This window comes from Anticarsia gemmatalis, chromosome 8, assembly GCF_050436995.1.
Source record: "Anticarsia gemmatalis isolate Benzon Research Colony breed Stoneville strain chromosome 8, ilAntGemm2 primary, whole genome shotgun sequence".
NCBI lineage: Eukaryota > Metazoa > Arthropoda > Insecta > Lepidoptera > Erebidae > Anticarsia > Anticarsia gemmatalis.
The window spans coordinates 9951311-9972236 of NC_134752.1; the positions used below are offsets into that span (position 1 = coordinate 9951311).

Genomic DNA, 20926 nt, shown 5'->3' on the forward strand with positions numbered 1-20926 from the left:
CCTTACATTAAAAGCATATGAATTCATTAGTCATAATGTTTTTACTTTCGCGGCACAGTTTACGCAACAAATATACTAAACAGAAATATTCGCCATAAAGTAAATAGTGGTAGTTCTTAAGTCGGTATTTATCAGTATATTTTTGATCTAATATAGATGAATTTCTTCAGTTCGTAGCTAAGTACTACGTTATAACTAAACGCATAAACAGCTGTCATAAATGTCAGTACAGACCACTTCTCACTTGCACCAACTTCAGTGATTTCTGTCAAAGTTGTCATAATTACGTTGGCCAAGCAAATCATTGAGTATTTTAATTCGAAAATAATACAATATATCTGTATAGTACAGCGTATTAGCCAATAAATTATATAGCTAAGTTTTACACGTGTTGTTGAAAATGACACTATACATTATCAAGTGGGAAAACTATGAGACAAAATGAGAACTTGGTTGTAATGGTTTAGTGTGACGACGTGCCTCAATGAACTAAAAAAAATGAAAAAGTGTAGTGTTTTTGTTGAATAGTGGTGTACAATAGCAGTGGTGTCATGTTTCGAAGCAGAAGTTGGTTTGGTGCCTCATGGGGGCGGCCAAAGAACCCTCATTCTTTAGAGAGATTGAAATATTTACATAACATTCTGTGTAAAAACACAACAGTGTCGGAAAGTAATCGAGGTACCCTCGTGGAGTCGCTGAGGTGTATAGCTGAGATACTAATATGGGGTGACCAGAATGATAGCTCTGTGTTTGAGTGAGTACAAGTGTCTATTTACTATATTTTGTAAACAATACTTAACTAATGATGATTAGTATTCATAGACTGACTTCGTGAGTGCAGACATAGAATACATTTGGAAGTGTTGTTTGACTTGCATTACTAATTGGCATTGGCATAGAAACACATTTAATTGTTGCTGAGTCATTAGATCTGCTTGTATGTAAATAATTTAAATCAGAGGCAAAGGCATCAACATGTTGCACACACATGCCAAGTTTTTTAAATTATTCTAAACAAGAACAATGAGAATGAACATTCAATACCTTTGCCTTCAATTATGATATTCAACATCAATATTGGATTCCTACTTTTTTATACTCATTCAAAAGTCTTCTCTATGCCTAAAAGTGAGCTCAATAAGTATAGTATCTGAACAAAAACAATATAAGCTGCCAGTAGAACTTATTAAAAAAAAGTATATGGTTAATTTATGTGTACTTCTTCCAGTTTCTTTTTAGAGAAGAATATGCTGTCATACTTCTTGAAGATCATGAGACAGAAGTGTGGAGGCTCCTCGTATGTGTGTGTGCAGCTGCTACAAACATTAAACATACTGTTTGAAAACATTAGGAATGAAACATCTCTTTGTAAGTACCTATATTACATCTATTTTATAACTGTTATCATTTTGATATCTCATACTTATTTATACTTGTTATCATTTAGATATCTTATTAGATTAAGCACCAATAACACAGCTTATGGATAAGTGTTGGATAAACTATCCAATAAAAACGGTAAATACATGAAAACAACTATCAAAATTCCCCTTGATTATTGATGCTACCCATTGCTTATTCAATTCAGATGTGGTGAATTTGAGGGTGAAATGTTTACAATTATTAATCATATTGTAGATAGGATAATAATGGTGTTATAATGGTTTATAAGCCTTCATCAAGAAATAATGATTGTTAATATTTTATTTATAACTGTGAACCTGGTTTATTTATTTTGTCTAAGACATTTTCCTTGAATAGCTACAGTTTATAGATTATAATGTATTTCCTCATCCTCCTAACTAGGATACTATTTTATTTTAAATTCAAGGCTAAACTGTATTTATATGTTTTGCTGAGCAGAATAATATCCAATAGATACAAAGCTAGCTAGCTTATTAATTGTGTAACTCAATTAGACTACCTCAATGACTATGACTATTATTTTCTTGGATTTATATTCCAGCATGGATGCTGGAATATAAATCCAAGAAAATAAGTAAAGCTATTTATGTTTTATTACTATAAAATAGAAATCTATGTCAACAATAACAGTACTGTGTAGTGTGAGAATTTTTGGAATTGAGCCACAAGTTTTTATGCTCACTTCTAGAAATAAACAAACAACAAAATAACATGTAGTTTGAGTACATTCATGTGAATTCTGATGTCATAATTGCAGATAATTCTTATCTTGTAGCAATTGCATAACAATTGAATGCTTATTACAATTTAATAATCAATTTTATATTATTAATGATTAACTTACACTAGGGCACACCTGTGTTTGTTTACGTACGCCTACATGAACTTATTACTTAAAACTATTGAAATTTTAAATTACTAGGCAGGTAGTTCATTTTATGTAGGTGTACGAGACTCCTATCTACAACAAAATATTATTTTGTCAACTTAATATTTTGTGGTTCAATAACCCAGAAGGTATACAGGTTATTGAACAAAGATTTTTCACTACCTAAATACCTAAAAATGCCTTTCAATTTTAGTCTGACATTGACCTGCACAGCCCAGGTTATTGACTCCAAGCATTACTCACATTTTCACTAATACAATTAAAACAAATGTCATGTCAAATCTAGATTTCTATCTATGCTAATTTTATAAGCGGGTTGACATTATAATGCCTTCATTTGACCTAGTAACTAATGATTCTTAGAGTATTTGATAAACCAAAATAGATACATATCTTAATTAGTTTTATATAAATAATTAAGATACTTAATTAAGAAAATTCCAGATTTTTTTTAAATTTTAATTTCCAAAACTTAAGTGATAGTGATAGGTTTAAAATGCGCCTTCCATGCAAGTGGTTGAGAGTTCTTTAGAACAGATCTTCAAGGTCAATCATGGTGGACTCAAGGCCTAACCTCTCCCCCATTATGGGAGGAGGCCATTGCCCAGCAGTGGGACATTAATGGGCTTAATTTATTATTTCAAAACTTAAGTTACATGACTCTACCCCTATACATTTGTGTGTTTGTGAAATGGAATGAGCTGTTATTGATAAGTAATGTTAACATGTATTGTGTTCCATGAAATACTGACAAGTGTTTCTTGTTCCCAGTATTGATTTCTACCAGGTATCAATATTGATATTGTATGATAGAACATTATTGATAGTTGTTAAACATAGAACCATAATTCTTCTCTCTTCTTCTTAATTTTTTTCTTTGTAAATACTTTTATCAGAATGCCAATGAAAAAATATTTATTGTGTAACATAATATTTTTTGTTTCAGATTATTTGTTAAGCAATAACCATGTAAACTCAATAATAGTGCACAAGTTTGACTTCTCCGATGAGGAGGTTATGGCATACTACATATCGTTCCTCAAGACGCTCAGTTTGAAACTCAACAATCATACCATACACTTCTTCTACAATGAGGTAAGTTTATAAATACATACATATCATCCAATATTATACCCTATAATGTAGGCGGAATTATTCAATGTTAACCTATGTAAAAGGGGGCGAGCCTATTGCCGTAACGATATACCGAGCACGTTATAACTTTTAAACTCTCGCGTTGCATGTTTAATGTATAAGCAGCACGTTACCAAATTACGAGCTACTATTGAGAAGAGTTCTACATGAATAAGAAAAGACCAGTAGCACTGTCAAACCTGAGAAACGAACCTACGACCTCAAGCATTGGTTGCATATATACAACTGACTGAGTCAAGACAAATTAATACCTATATGAATATATAATTGAATTTCAGCATAAAATGCATAATAGGAAACATTGTGCAGATTACAGGAATAAATGATTTGGGTTTTAACTTATGTGATAATGTTATCAGACATGTGTAATATGGGAATTTTAATTTCCGCGGTGCCACATTCGCCGTGATTTCCGCAGGAAAAGTGATGATCAGAACAAATGACTTTTATTTAGTAAAAAACTTTGTCAATTTTAGTTTCATACATTAATGCTTGAAAACCTATTATTTATAGTCTTCTTTAGTTGGCCATTTTGTAATATTATTGATATTAGATAATATTTGTTCTGTTATTTTGGTAAATACCTACCCATAACGAAAAAAAATCTTAATTTAATGTAATTTGGCGCGCTAATCATGACTCATGTTTTGTATGAATCTTAATAAACATCCTGGAAGTAAGTTACACAAATACACAAAAATTCTAAACAATTTTGTTTTCAAAACATTTTGCACTATATACATACCAATTACTTAGGATTTTTGGAATACCAATTAGACTCTGTTATCTTATATTTTTATAACCTTTTTCGTTGCTACTGCACTCCTAATGGTCGTAGCGTAATGCTATATAGCCTATAGCCTTCCTCAATAAATAGACCATCCAACAGTATATTTTTTCAATTCGAACCAGTAGTTTCTGAGATTAGCGCGTTCAAACAAACAAACTCTTCAGGTTTATAATATTAGTATAGATTAGGGGTAGAGATGGTGTCTTTTAGTCCGTAGACACCTCGACCACTGTTGATCTTTTGAGTCGCCACTTCCTTAGCTCCTTCAAATGCTGTAGGGCAAAAGTTTTAAGTATTTCTATGCTTCGTAGTGGCAGTAGACTTGTTACGATGCGGTAAGCTGAAATTTTAATAATTATGGCATCGATATCTCCTCTTTCCCTATGTGCTCGCGCAATACGTAAAATCCGCACTGCAATATATTACGTAGTTCCCTATTCAAAGTCCATTATGAATGACCGTGTGATATTAATTACAAACTAGGTATTACTTTGATGAGACTATCACACCACGCTTAGTGATAAACATGTATCAAGAGTTGATTTATAATGAACATTTATTGCTGTTATCTACAGTATTTATTGTGTGCATATTATATGTATATTTTGGTATATAGATAGATACCTATGTATTGCTGGTATTCCTCTATTATTATATTATCGACTAGCTGACCCGCGCAACTTCGCTTGCGTCACATAAGAGAGAATGGGTCAAAATTGTCCCCGTTTTTGTAACATTTTTCACCCGTACTCTGCTCCTTTTGGTAGTAGCGTGATGATATATAGCCTATGACCTTCCTCGATAAATGGACTATCTAACACAGAATTTTTCAAATCGGACCAGTAGTTCCTGAGATTAGCGCGTTCAAACAAACAAACAAACAATCAAACAAACAAACAAACTCTTCAGCTTTATAATATTAGTATAGATAATTGTAATGGAAGAGGAAGTATAGCCAGGGGGGCTATTATGTATCTCAGTTGACAACTGTTTGAAAACCGCTATTCCGTACATTGGTTCTTTTCTAAAATAATGATAAGTAACTAGTTTTGCCAAAGCTACTATGTATTGCATAGTGGCTCAAATTTACTTAAACCAGTTGTCAACTGAACAGAATACGCTGGGCACTAGATTATTTTTAAAAGGTTTTCTAACGGTATGATTTTCGTAGAATACAAGTATGTTCGCTAGTTGGATAGTCCTATGGACAGTTTCTGAGAGATATAAAATATCCGATCCATATTTGACCAGTATAGTGATGTCAGGAACATGTCTATCGAAGTCTGAATTTAATGTAATTGGCTAATAGAGTTGGAGAAGAACGTGAGTTCTCAAAGGGCGGTGCACAGTGTGTTATAAACCCTATTTTTGTTTCGTCGTCTTTTTATTGAATTAATCGATAGAGTATACCATTCTGAGGATTAGAGTAAAACTCCGGGCTCGCTAAGACTTGTACTTTTTTCGTTATTCAGTGTCAAAGTTCCGGAATATCCGACTATTGAAAAACGAAAAAAAATTAATTACAATTTAACGGAAGTACTTATTCCAGAATTTATTTATTCTATCGAAAGAAGATATAATAGCCGACCATTCCACCAATTCCTGAAGCTTTAGCATGAATAGGTCGAGAGATATGATTTTTTTTCTCATTTTTCGTTTTTATTTTTTTATTCATCTAAACCGCCGTAGTAGGTGGTCATTCCTACATCAAAAATTTGCTAATACTTTCTTTTATTTGCAGTATTATTTCTAAAACCTAACTCGCTGGTTTCCAGGAGATATTTGAAAGTTTAGTAATATCCGAAATATCCGCATATAGGGCTGCCACTTCAATCAAAATTTAATAAATTTATTTTTATAAAGTTTTGGCTTTTATATCACGACCATAACAAGATATCATAATTTTGTGGCTTAAAATGGCAAAGATTGGGTAATTTTATAAAGGAAATTAAAAAACAAATGAAGAAATTGGTATGATGTTGATTGATACATTTATTTGGAATATGTCTATAAATTCTAACTCAAAAGACTCAACTTATAGTAAATGAAAGAAAATCCTTTCCGATATCTCATAAGTATACCTATAAATCAACATTCATCATAAGTACTTTTACAACATTTTGTTATTTTTTCAAAATATTTTTAGTTAATTTATTTAATTTTACAATTAAATAAATTAACTAAAAATATTTTATAATGATTTACAACCATTTTTTTTTAAATCAATTTTATTGTAATTTTTGTGGTATAACAATTTTAAGAATAATTTTTAATGTATTTTATATATCTTCATGAATTATATACCTATCTATAATTTTAAATCAAATTTTATCATGTATGTACATCAATTGTGTCGATTTTTTATTTAAAAAATACGATAAAATTATTTTCGTCAACAATTTATTTATTATAATTTATACACATATTATGTAATTATATTTGTTGATTTTTTTTCTAAAAAGCAAAATCAATGGTTGTTCCATCTGGAGTTGGAACAATTTTAGGGGACTGAGCGCCAGTCAATACCGTAACCGTACTCTGCACTTCAACAACCTCAGTAAGGCGTGACTGAGGTACGTCGTGCAGAACTACGGCCGGGGGGCTTGCCTTAACTTTTTTTTCAAATAAAGGTTTATAATCTTATATAATTTTCGGATACTCGAAAGTGACAACCCTAAGTAAAATTTAAAATTTCAAATATCTCCTGGAAACCAACGAGTTAGGTTTTAGAACTAATACTGCAAATAAAAGAAAGTATTAGCAATTTTTTGATGTAGGAATGACCACCTACTACGTTGGTTTAGATGAATTAAAAAATAAAAACGAAAAATGAGAAAAAAAATCATATCTCTCGACCTATTCATGCTAAAGCTTCAGGAATTGGTGGAATGGTCGGCTATTATATCTTCTATCAATAGAATAAATAAATTCTGGAATAAGTACTTCCGTTAAATTGTAATTAATTTTTTTTCGTTTTTCAATAGTCGGATATTCCGGAACTTTGACACTGAATAACGAAAAAAGTACAAGTCTTAGCGAGCCCGGAGTTTTACTCTAATCCTCAGAATGGTATACTTTATCGATTAATTCAATAAAAAGACGACGAAACAAAAATAGGGTTTATAACACACTGTGCGGTGGGCGTAAGCTAATTCAATATAAGCGCTGTATAAGAAAATGTTATAGGTACCTACATGTAAATAGCTTCATGTATATATTTTATTGCAGTCTATGTTATCGTTAATGGTTATTTAATAAAATAATGTTTACACAGTTGTAGATCCTCTTCTCAGTAGTTTCCTTAAATAAGTAATATTGTGTCTGCGAGTGTGTTTGACGTATAAAACCTTGTTCACATTCCTGCGGTTTAATACTGTTAAGCCGTTTATTTAGAAGAAAATATTCATATTTTTACAATATTACCTACTGGATATTTTTTTTATTCCTTTGTCAGTAACTAATGACAGATTACTGCGTTAGTGATCCACGAAAGTGTTCTATAACTGCTAATAGTAGGTTGTCCCATTTTTTATATTCTTACTTATTCCAGTTTAGTAAATAGTCCTTATTATTGCTATTTCATACATAGTTACTACGGTATTCTCAACGTAGTATAGAATACTCCAAGCGTTGTATGTCAGAAACTAGTATAAATGAATAAATACATGAATTACATACATGAGTAATCATCGCAGTGATTGCAGAATTGGGAACAAATAGCGCAACCCATTATCAGTGATTGTACCTTTAATGAATTAAAATTTAAATTAACTGTCGGTTTAGCAAGCACTAAAAAATTCGTACCTATACTATAATTTCTTGCCTCCTGACTAAGTTTATCCCTTATAATGCGCTAAAACATATGATATGTCCCGGACAAATCCACGGGCATAAAATCGTATTTCTATATTCATTATATGAGTGTCCTTTACTATTATAAAAATGGATCCTATGTAGACATTATTTTTTACCCTGGTTTTGGTCAGTATAATATCATACTTTTAATACACCTCATATACCAAGAAAGACCGGAGTTTTATACCATTAGCAAACATTTTCTTAAAAAGAGACCCTTAATTATATTATTATTGTTTGTTGACTGTAATGTTATTGAAATAAAAAATTATTTTGATTTCCACTTATGTTACAGTCGAACCAGCCTTTTAATGTTATGAAAACATAGTGTTAACCATGTCTTAACATAAGTAATCCGCTTAGTTAAACTAGTAACTATACGTTTTAAAGCATCTTGTCTGATGACGTCATAGTATATAAAAGGATGAGCAACAAAGCTGCACCCGTTGATACCATTAGCCGTTTGTTAGCATTGCACCGAGTCACGAACTATAGCGTGTTAGTGTCATCACTAAACATGCTTAAAACAGTACCAAGTTCATGTTCAAACTATTGAAAACTCAAGGCCTTAGAAGACAAACATTATTTTAAATTTGACGACGTGTGTAACGTCACACTACTAATACACGAGACAAATACCTCTTCGGGTTAATAAAAATCTTTTATTTTATTTGATTTTGTAATTATCGTCTTAGTTATTAGCGCAAGAGTTGCCATCTAATTTTTTTCTGTATGATAAATTATTTGACTGTCTCTGTGCTTGGGGTGGTAAGGTATCTACCGATTCCATTACTTATGATGGGGTCTGAAAAAGTGCTGTCGGTCTTTTCTAATTTATAAAAGAATATTTCTTAGTAGTAGCCCAGAATTTGGTATCGTGCCCGATATTATGACAATAGACAAGCCCCTTGTTCCATAATAATATGACTAACATTGTTAATTTCGATTCGGGTGTTTTTCATAAACCTTTGATAAACAGGCGTGGCTTTATGTATAATAATAATATATAATAAATTACTTTTTATTTTTGAAGGCCCACCGTGTTGGCAGGATGTTTAATCTTCTTATTACAGCGTATAATCACTAGTCTTGTAATATACGTGTGAAGAACTTAAATAATTACTCAGTTAATTATTAAAATGGTTGTACGTTACACGCCCCAGGCCGTACATTATACATGTTAAATTGAATTTATTTTTAAAACATCATAGGTAACCCATCCATCAATCGTGTGAGACATGTTTGCCCTTTAACAGGCGGCATGCAAATTTGTGTAACGAGCATACAATGCAGACATTACAACCACTAAAAAGAATAAATATTTAAAAATGTAGTCGCCTTTGTTTGTGACCAGGACCTGCTTAATGGTCTTACTAAATACGATGAAGTCCCATTTATGTTAATAAAGTATTATATTTAAAAAATATACATAATATTATTCTTCCTTGCGTACAGTCAGCTGAAAATCCAATTCACTTAACTACAAAAAATTCAAACTTTTATCATTATATTTCGCGTAGGTTCCAATTATACAATAAGAAACACAATTGAAAGATTTTTGCAGATTTAAAATATTTTTTTTGCGACTTTAGCTGTTGACTGTACAACAAGTTTGTTCTAAAAGCAATAGTTCTATATGTTAGATATTGATTGACAGTAAGTTAATACTTGCAGCACACGAAAGACTTCCCATTGTACACGGAAGCGATCAAGTTCTTCAACCACTCGGAGACGATGGTGCGCATCGCGGTGCGGACGCTCACCCTCAACGTGTACCGAGTGCAGGATGCCAGCATGCTGCGGTTCATTCGAGATAGGTGAGTTGTGACGTCACTATGCAGTATTTTCACACTCGTGATAAGTGTCCAAAATGTGAGAATTTATGTAAACTTTCTTTCGTGTCGTTGCTCGATTCTCCTTGAAAACTTCGCCGCAAGTAATTTGTAAAAATAATCGAAAACTCTTTTGAGTTCGAATCTAATGAGCTAGCATTGATTCCGTCAATACTACACTTACTAGTTTATGGAAATGTGTACAAAACGTTAATCTAATGTTATCATCATTTATTAAGATTTGTTACAACTTGTTAAAGAACTGGTAGTTCCAAATAGCCAATATCTTATGCATAAGTATATTAAATTCAATATAACTTAAAACATCTTATTCAGTGCTTGCATTTTCAACTCTTGTTAAGTAAAAGGCAACTTTCGCACATACACGTCGCAGTTTGCACTAAGTGGTGTTGTTTAACTTCAGTTGCGAAGAGTTTTGAAGGACGAGTGTCGTGGCTGCGACTCGTCTCACGTCCTAGTTTAGTGTGCATTGTTTTATAAACACTTTGACCTACTTGCTTGAATTAATGTTGAAGGAGAACTTTTGAAGGGCCACAAAAGCAAATACACCTTACTTGCCATTCTTTATTTAGTACAAATAAAAAATCAAAACGCTGAAAAATTTTTCAAATTACGTACATTTGCGACATAAAAATCAGCAGGAGGTGTATGAAGATTTTGATAACGATGCTCTTAAATTATAACTTTATTGGACATAATTGTAATGTGTATGTCTTTCTCCCACAGGACGGCGGCACCGTATTTCAGCAATCTAGTGTGGTTTATCGGTAAACATATACTGGAACTCGACGCGTGTGTTAGAAACGACGCTGAGTGAGTATCTACTATTGTGTAATCTGATACTATTTACTTAGATATACTGTTGCCATTGTCTCGAAATGTTGTGAGCTATCGATCCGGTTCACAATTGTTGAAATATAATGCGCTATTTCCATTCTAGCCACCAATCACAGCAGAAACTGGACGACTTAGTCGCCGAACACCTAGACCATCTCCACTACATAAATGACATCCTATGTCTCAACATACCCGACCTCAACGATGTACTGACGGAGCATCTCTTGCATAAACTATTAGTGCCTCTATACATTTACTCACTGACGTCTGAAAGCATAGTTAAAAGACCAGCGACATCTTCGCCTTACAATAGAGATCATATACAAAGCATAGAAGCTATCACGAGAAACCTAGAAGCAATACTAAAAGGCAAGAACACAGAAACGTCACCAGCCAGAATGACGTTTCCCAGACAACAGAGAATGGAATCAGAGGACGAAACTAAACCGTCCGTGTCCTGTGTAGTTGCCCTATTTCTGTTATCGCAAGTGTTCCTTATAATAACACATGGCCCCATTGTCCACGCGCTGGCCTGGATCATATTACAGTCCGACTTATCAGTGTTCGAGGACGGCGCCACCAAGATACTAGAAATGTACATTAGCAATGCAAAGTCCAGTGTCAAACTAGAGTTTTCTAAACCACAGCTGAGTTTAGAAAAAGCCTTAGAAAATACCTCCAGCGAAAGAGATTACACCACGCCCGAATACAGCGGGCCCAAAAACTTTGGCTACGATTTAGATAACACCGACCAGTCGAGTTGTGATCTCGATCCCGAGTTAGTTTCAACCTCGCTTCCGTCCACTTCTCAAATAAGCGAGTCTTCGAGCATCGATCACGATTCGACTGAGGACCTAGTCACTCAAGTACATTCACTGAAGTCTACGAGTGCAGTCACACTCAAAGAGAATATGCCCGATTCACCTTTACCTGATTCTGGAATCGAGTCTAGTTCGTCGAAATCGAACGAATTTAACAATATCACCGATGAAGAAAAACAAAAGTTACTTGGAGTAGCTCCAAGTACGTCGATCGAAAGAGCTGTTACCATGGAGAGTATTATTGATAGAGAGAATAGGGAAATCGAAAAGAGGCCTTTCTTAAAAACCATACTGGACTCGTTGGATTGTAGCGAGAACGATTACAAAGCGTTATTCGCTCTCTGTTTACTTTTCGCTCTGATAAATAACAAAGGTGAGTAAACAACATGTGGTCGTACAAAAACATAATTTATTGTCGTACGATTCAGTACCTACAATGTCATCGAACTGAGATAGGATTTGCAAGTTCTTGTTTACTATAATAATACGTCCGGGCACACTTAGTATTTCCTTTCTGCAATTAAATATATTTTTGCATGTTTACTTATATTTATGATTACTAATTTGAGTTATGTTTTTTATCTTTTGCTCCCTTTGGCATAGTGGGTAAGTTTTATCTATTCTTTAAACGTGAAGAAAACATTAACTTCACTATACTGAAGATTCCTTTTTTTTATTATAGGGGTAAATACGGAGCTTCTTGACACATTATTATGTCCCGAAGAAGAGATACTATCAAGTACAAGTGGGAGTAGTTCGAATGCTGCGGGAAGCGCTCCCAGTACCTCTGAAACGGGGAGTGAAACGCCACCTGGTGAAAGAAAACCAGAAGTAACGTCGTCGCCTGCAAAGCGACCGCTCCAGAGTTTTAACGCTTTACTGATCTCCAAACTCATGGCGATAGCTAACTTGAGTTGTAAAACTGGTAAGTGTAGTCATGTATCTTATAATAAATAGTATACTTTTGTATGGGCAAGTCTAATTCTTTACCATCTGTTTTTGATTACCCAAAATGATATAGTAGTTTGTCAAGTTTCTAGAAAAGTCTACTGGACACTCTAGTTTTATTTGGTCTTAAACTCCTATGAGAAAAGTAAATATTTTATACTCTGATAACTTCGTTTTTGTTATTGTACAACTAATAGGTACACACACACTTCTTCACAAATTTGGATTAAGCCAAGCTCATTCAGATCAGACTTATATTGAATAGAAAATAATACAGGTTTGTATTGTGTGCAGCATCAAAAGTCCGTCTAGTGACGCTAGAACTAAGCGTGACGTTGATGCGCGTGGCGCTGTGCGGCGCGGGCGACGCTCGGGGCGCGCACGCTCGCTACGCGCCCGACGTCAACGCGCTGCGGGCGCGCGCCGCGGCTCTCGCGCGCAACTTCTACAAGTGCGACGATATCTTCCTCGATATGTTTGAGGATGAGTAAGTTATTAAGTCATTAGTTTATTTTATATTCATAATTTTCTTTAGCAAATAGATCTTTATTTTCGTATTGGTATGAAATGGTAAAAAATGGTACAGCACATTGAGGACATGACTATGATGGTTTGAGCTAGACCAATCAGACTTAAGTGGAGAACGTCCCCTGCATCAGAGAATGTAAGGGTGCTCCCACACAGCAGTTGTATAACGTTAGAAACTGACTTATAACATTTGTTTTTAAACTTAAAATTTGTTTAAATTTTTTATTAAAATTGTTCTTTATCGTGTTACACAATGTTGTATAGCGTTATAAAACTGCTGTGTGGGAGCACTCTAAGGTCTTTAAAAATGGCTATATTACCTTGCCGTTGGGGTTTTTTATAGAGTGTGAAATCATAACCTGAACATGCTTTCGGATGTCACTTCACTTATTGATTAGCTATAAAAGTGTTTACATTAGAATTAATTTGAAATTTACCTACTTAATTACCCAGATATATTTATTTTTATCTTCCAATAGCCAATACGTACTCACGTTATCAATAACATCGCACGACACATATTGACAAATAAATATTAATATGTAGCACTAAAACAAGATATCAAACGTGATAAAAGTCGTTAAGCTTATAATTCGGTCCAATAACCCGACACCTGGACATTTTTGGCCATAAATGATATATTCTTTTATGAAACGGTCAGTTACCTTTGTCCTGCGTTAAATGTAATATGAGAACGTAAAATAACCATGTGTTTCTGCAAAGGTCGTTTGCGCAATATTAAAATGGCTTTATATCATGAAGGTTGAAACATTTTGCAAGGAATTTTAATCTCTATTGTGAGAGAGATATGGTTGAAAATAGTATTTTTTTATTTTGTTTTGAATTCTTTCGACCGTAGTGCCACTGTCTAGGAAATGATAGTAAAGTATAATTTACAATGTTTAGTCGTTTTTTTCGTCTCAAATATACGTTTATAAATCTTCCATCTATGAATAATCGTATACGAAATATGATAGCTAGCTGTGTAGTTTGATAATAAAATAGCAATATAATTATTCATCGCCTAGACGATAGGACGCCACTTCTAATTAGTCGGAAGATTTCCTATTTGTGACATATTTCTACCAACGATTCCACGGAAATATTTTGCACTGTAAGAAACATGGCGCTTCTTAACTAGAAGGCAATAATTCACTCAACGAATTTGATAAAGTTTTATGTATTTTTCTTAATTATGCCCTGGACTTCCTAGATTTTGTACCAAAGAAGCCAATCGAAGGTAGCCTAGCTTAGGACTATTAAAACGCACATTCCTGCCGCCATTGAGCCAAATGTCGAGCGTTTTCTGTAGTCCCTCTTGTAGGGAAAAATAACTGATTTATAATATAAGTCATTTTAAATGTCAAATATTCAGTAGGTACTGGTCAGGTGTAAGAAAGCGCGCCATAGATATAATTAAATGCAACGTTTTTCATTGACAGGTATTGTGAAACAAGCAAACGACCACTGAACGTAGAATGGCTGTGCATGGACGCGGCGATATTGTTGCCGCCCACAAGGACGCCTATGTCCGGCATTGCTTTCGCTAAACGACTGCCGAGCGGAGAGGTAAATACTCTTTATATTGATATAGGTACTTATACTTAATGAATAATTCTCTGATGATACCGAAATATGCAAGTAATGGCGTAAAGCGTGTGAAATACATAAATTTTTGATTATGGCAATCGGACCAAGCATATTGTTGCCATATGATATGGAACATGTTTCCAATCGTTTCGTTACTCCCGACCGTTAACTTACGAGAATGATACCACACTAGAACAGAGGCATTTAATTTAGTATACTGATAATTTTGACCAGTCCTCTCTGGGTTAAAATACTAGTCTCCTAATCATCATATCGTGTCATGAAGAAATCATAGAAGTACCTACATACTTATTTGACAAGGATATTCGCTGTACCAAAGAACACGGCCTAGGGTATTTTTTTTTATGAATGAAGAAATTGTGACTTTGAGTGTAATAGTAATGGATTTGTTTTAAATACTGGTGACGCAGATGGAAAGAGCTCGGCGAGCGATACGCACGTTCTTCCTCATCCGGGACCTGTACCTGAAACTCACGGGGAAGCCTGAAACACAGCTGCCACTGACAAACCCCGCCCCTTTTGTACAAGTCGGTGAATCTTTGGACCTTAGTAAGTCACTAACTTATCTCTTGTTTCTAAAGTTTTACATTCTTATAATATTATATTAACGGCTTTTATTAAGTATATCATATCAATAATTAACTCGGAGAATGGTGATTAAAATGATGGCACTTATATTTATTTATTCATACTTTTCGTCATTATTCAAATAACATAACAATAATTATTATTTTAAAAGTTTCTTCGTTCTATAGAAACTCCTTGAATTAAAATCAAGATGAAACACTGGTTCTATTCGCTCGAAAAAATACTTAACGGCCTTTAAATAACAAAGAAGAATAAATTAAAAACAAAACTATATGGCATCTGTACATTTTTTGACGGAAAATGGACAGTATTTCTTTATTTTTAATATACAAACTTTTTTATTTCACCTGCATAATAATATAGTTAATTTACGAACATTGTTCTCATTTTAAATAAAGTTTTCATTCTAATTTTATATCTATGTTTTGGCGGGATTGTTGTCGACCGAATAGTGATTGTTATTTAATTTTTACAGATGATTCTGATCTCATTTCGTGTGATATAATACAAAAGGACGGCACATGGCAGCATAGGTTTTTAGCTGTGGACAGCATTGAAATAATTCTTGTGGAACCTGACAAACAACGCCTAGGATGGGGCGTTGCGAAACTTGTTGGAAGTTTGCAAGATTTAGAAGTAAGTGCTAAGTATTTTTCTTTCCAAATACCGAATGAAATGCATTAAATTTCCAAAAATACACATTTTTATTGCAGTTGAGAAACATAAAATCAATTTAACTTAATCAAAGCATTAGTAGAAGTTACAATCAATAAGAAAATCCTAGCAATTTGTTGTTGAAAGAAATATTGTAAAAATCGGTATCCATTGTAAAAATAAATGTGCGTAATAATTTTTAAAAGTGTTGTTTGAATTTATTTAAATTCTCGGATTCCATCAGTTATTGATCGTAATTTCTTCTTTCATAATTGGAGTCGTTAATTTATTCATTCGTTTCAGATTCAAGGTGACAAGGAGGACCCTAGATGTCTGCACTTAACAATCCACAAACCGCGCGTGGGTGCAAGCGGGGCGCTACCAAGAACTGTGTTGTTACGAGCCAAGTTCAAATTCGACGATCACATACGAAGCATGGCGGCGAAACAACGACTTACTAAGGTAAAGAATAATTTTCAAAATTATGTTATTTTATCTTTGTTGTATTGTTTTGTTTTTTATTGCATCCAATGTTTTGCACGCTTAACTAAGCTACATAGCAAGAAAAGGATAAATATATGTATTATTCAATATGAAAATTTCTAAACGTTAAAACTGTATTCACTTTGAAGAGGAGTTAAACTTACTTTTACCAAATAAAATATAATAATAATAAATATAACCCATTACTGTCCCACTGCTGGGCAAGGGTCTCCTCCCGTAATGAGGGAGGGGTTAGGCCTTGAGTCCACCACGCTGGCCAAGTGCGGGTTGGGGACTTTGCATGCCTTCAATAAATGTTTTTAACAAGTTTTTAGGCATGCAAGGTTTCCTCACGATGTTTTCCTTCACCGTTCCAGCATGTGATAATTATTTCTAATACACACATAACATCTAATACACATAGGTTTGAACCTGCGACCACTGGCGTGATAGGTGTCAGCTTATACCACTCGGCTATCACTGCTCAAACTGCTTTTACCAAATAAAGAATAAATATGTATAAGTAATATAATAGTTCTATAAATAGGTTACATTTTTGAGGTGAGTATGATATAAAATTGATTATATTTCTCTCAGGGTCGTACAAAATCTCGCCAGAAGAAAATGCAACAGATCGGTCGTCTGCTGGAAGTGTCAGGCATGTGTGCGCCCGCGCTCGCTCCTAGACACCGCCCACTGTTTGCGAGACCCGCTCTCGGGGCTCTAACTGCAAGACGATCTACAGGTATACACATTTAAACCTTTATTTATATTTTAGTACATTTGAGTAGACAAATTAAATGTATTCTATGCTCATATAATGTAATTGGTGAAAATAAGAAATAAGAAGAAAATAAGAACTCTAAATTAATGTTTTGTACCAAAAAACCATTACCATTCCTTCAAATTACTAAATTCTTGTAGAATATCTTAAGAGTTATCTCACATTTATCATGCTTTAGGTGGTGAAGACGATACAGACCGACGGCTGCGACGACCAAGCGGACACATGCTGAAAGATGGCATCGTGGTATATAGAGAACGTACTACTAGTCGAGAAAGGTAATTTTTAACTACCTACTTTATATAGAAGTGAATCTCGGCAAATGTTCAATGACAAAAGCGCGGCAGAGCAGCTTAAGGACTCTCTTGTTTCAATTGTAAGATACCACTATGCTGTTCCTATTCTACTTTATAATTGCAACTTTCAAAGCGTTTGCATGCTGCATCCCATGAAATTCTTAAATAAAAAAATCATAATCTCAAATTTCTCATTAATACTTGTAGCATGTTTGGGTATAACGGTTAATTAGAGATATTTTAATATGCAGTGCGCAAACGTATAACGCAATCACACAATCATTATAAGCGCTCACACCGCTGTAATTAGCTTAAACACGCTGGCTAATGTCAACACCCATCCACCAAAATATAAATTCTGTATAAACAATTTTGAAACTTCATATTTCTTGAACTTTAATTTACAATCTCACTTTTTTAACAGTATTGCTTATTTTCGTACGTCACGCATTTCAGTAGTGTATCCCGTAGCAGCAGTGCGCAAGGTTCCCGCGAGGGGTCGCCACGGGCGCGCTCAGAAGAAATACCCATGGAGGAGATCAAAAGAAACGCTCAAACTCCTACTGTAACGAACACTCCTATTATACCACAGGTAAGGAAAGCTTATATTCTCTTTACTTTATTAGATTTCTATTGTAAATATTACTATTTTTATTCGCTTTTCCTATTTCAGTGACAATGATGTAGCAGGTGAGATTTGATATCACCTATTCATTTTCTGACTGTTTAAAATATCTCGTTCATGTCATAGAATGCTTTGATTTTTATATATTTTGCTAATTCTAAACACTGGCAGTTCAATCCACCATGCAGTCAGTATTCAGTATTTTGTTCTATAAAACATTACCTGCTTAGATATGACTAAGTAACATGTCAGAGTTACTTTGGATGCTTTGGAACAACTACGAAGAATTGTAGTGAGTTTCATACTATAAAGGAGTTTAGCAGTAGATATTTTGTAGAGACAGTATTATATTGATATACTGAAATACATTCACGATAATTCTACCGTAGTATTATAACAGTCTTGTACTCTTTACAGAGCCAACCCAGTACATCAGCGCAACTTCAGAAAGCAATAAGCTCCTCCGAAGAAACATCGTTCATATCGAGCGAGCCTCAGCGACCGAAGCGAAAAGGCCTTGTCGAGACCATATGATATTAGCTCGCCACAACGAAAACGGTAAAATTATTCACTCTATTAACAAAACAAATTGACAAATAAACTTTTAAATAATTGCTCGACAAAGTAAGATATAAAATTAGATAAAAGTTACCATCGTTAAAAAACATAAGGCCTTTTTAATATTTAAAAACGTAGGCTGATTGATAAGGTGATCGTTGCGAGTAGTTAGGAGTTAAAAAGGGAAGTGGAATGCAATAGTGGCTGAATACGGATTTTGTTAAAACCTTTTTGGCTTATGATCTCTTTGGTCCTTTTCCCTTTGTATGTTACGCGATGTTTGTATGTATGCTTGTAGTTTTAATATTTACATTTAACCAGTGATGTGATCAGAGATTTTATGTATTTATTCTACACGATACTGACAGATTTCGATCGTGTTATTATTATTTGACTTGGATTCTTTAAACTGTTGACGAAATGTTCATAAACAGATATCGTTTTAAAATCAAAAATATTTTAAATTTTGACGGTAACAAAAAAGACGGAATAAGCTGGAATTATAAACTCACCAGGTTTTATTGCGATGTATATCTTTGAAGTTTAAATGAAATCGTTTATTCATTTAATTCAACTGCTGACACTCACGATTGTCGTTGATATACTCCTCATTTATAATGTGGGTATCTTTACGACAGTGATAATAACGTAAATAGGTTTCCATGTTGCATAAGAGTGTTTAAATATTCAATTCATTTTAACTTGTTGTAATATTTTTATCGTTTGACCACTGCCTACTTGATAATTTAATTGATCACACTAGCACTCGTTCCGTAGCGGTTTCAGTAACTTTTGGTGGATACAAGTTGCCTTCACATTGAGTGTTTGACGTTTTTACTTACCTGATAATAAACCCGCTCTTTTGATTAACTAGAGGCGCTTAGCAACTCTCAATATCAATTATGTATACTGACATCATATCATTATTAGTGAAAATCAAAGATTTTCTAAAACTTTCAAAGATATGAAGTGAGGTTTAAATTTGATAAATTTTCTATTTCGGTGCACGTGAAAGTATTATTTCAGTTACCACGACAAAACGTTATTTATTTATTAACATCCCGCCCCTAGGTTTCACTTAAAAATATATGTTATTCCTAGACACTATTGTATTAGAATAGTCTATGTATCGGTACTTCCAGTTCAGTTTAAATACTGTCGAAATTACGACTAGAAAATAAAATCAGTAATTATTTAAAACACAACAAATATATTTATAAATGAAGCATAAAAGTCATATTTCGACAGTATTTAAACTTATAGCATTTAACAAAATTATATTATGATACACGAAGAGTTAATTATAGGGGAATTCATAGTTGTTATTTTTCTAAAACCTAACGGAATGGATCTCTTGTTACGTCCATGTATGGTTATAGAAGTGAAAGAGACGGCAATACATAATATGATACTTTATATTATGTATAGCCGTGTATGAAGGAGTTTGCGTTGAAATAACTTGCTATAATATAGGCCTTACTGTTTAGACTAAGTTATATTAAAGTATTCAAGACATTGACAAGTCCATTTCTACGAACAGATTACCATTTGATACAGTATTGATAACTTGTTAAGTACTACGTTAACTTTAGTCAAATATTATGATTATTGAATCAAACAACGCAAACTCCTCAATTAGATAGAGAATATTATATATAATTTATGTATAGTGTTTTAAATTGTGTCAGTATGTTATTATATTTATGTAAAGTAAGATTCTTTTCTATACAACGTTTCTGTATTAGATCGGCTCATTGGCAGTAAATAAATGGTTGTATTTGTACGTAAAATAATTTTGGAGGTATGCTTTTTATTGCTTATGTTACGTGCAATCTTTTTATATTACATTTTATCTCTGTCAATCATATTAACCTATTTTGATCTTAAAGATCGCCTTCAGTTCGAGCTTACAAAGCTTCGGTTTGCTCTAAATAACACACACTTTTACGACAAATCATTCCTTCTATGTGTTAGTAAATAACAAAATATAAATGTATTTGCAACTAACAAAACGTAACGACAAAAACAGATCTAATTAGAATATTTTACTAAATAACAAGGTTTAAGAAAATTTATGTTGTGATTTTATTTTAAGAGTTGCAATAATGATTGATGTAAATAAATGTATTTTTATGTTCTTAAATGAAAATATTGTAGTGTTGAAATGAAATATATCACATGTTACATTTAAATTATTGTGTATTTTTTACGATACGCCTCTTTACT

General features: G+C 33.4%; 1 protein-coding gene across 3 annotated transcripts; it reads left to right on the forward strand.

Moving 5' to 3' along the window:
* Positions 1–244: 244 nt before the first annotated feature.
* Positions 245–20892, forward strand: ema (C-type lectin domain containing ema). 3 transcript variants are annotated; one of them, XM_076117673.1, is made up of 16 exons: positions 245–754; positions 1229–1368; positions 3261–3409; positions 9789–9931; positions 10694–10780; positions 10908–11998; positions 12308–12550; positions 12868–13060; positions 14544–14670; positions 15123–15261; positions 15776–15936; positions 16258–16416; positions 17035–17182; positions 17400–17499; positions 17974–18109; positions 18560–20892. In XM_076117673.1, the coding sequence occupies exons 1-16, from the start codon at positions 552–554 to the stop codon at positions 18674–18676; spliced, it is 3336 nt and encodes a 1111-aa protein (XP_075973788.1). In that variant the 5' UTR covers positions 245–551; the 3' UTR covers positions 18677–20892. The 3 variants fall into 3 exon arrangements, with proteins under 3 accessions (XP_075973788.1, XP_075973786.1, XP_075973787.1); XM_076117671.1 differs by having other exon boundaries at positions 14544–14669; positions 15113–15261; XM_076117672.1 differs by having other exon boundaries at positions 14544–14669; positions 15113–15261; positions 17977–18109.
* The last annotated feature ends 34 nt before the right edge of the window (positions 20893–20926 follow it).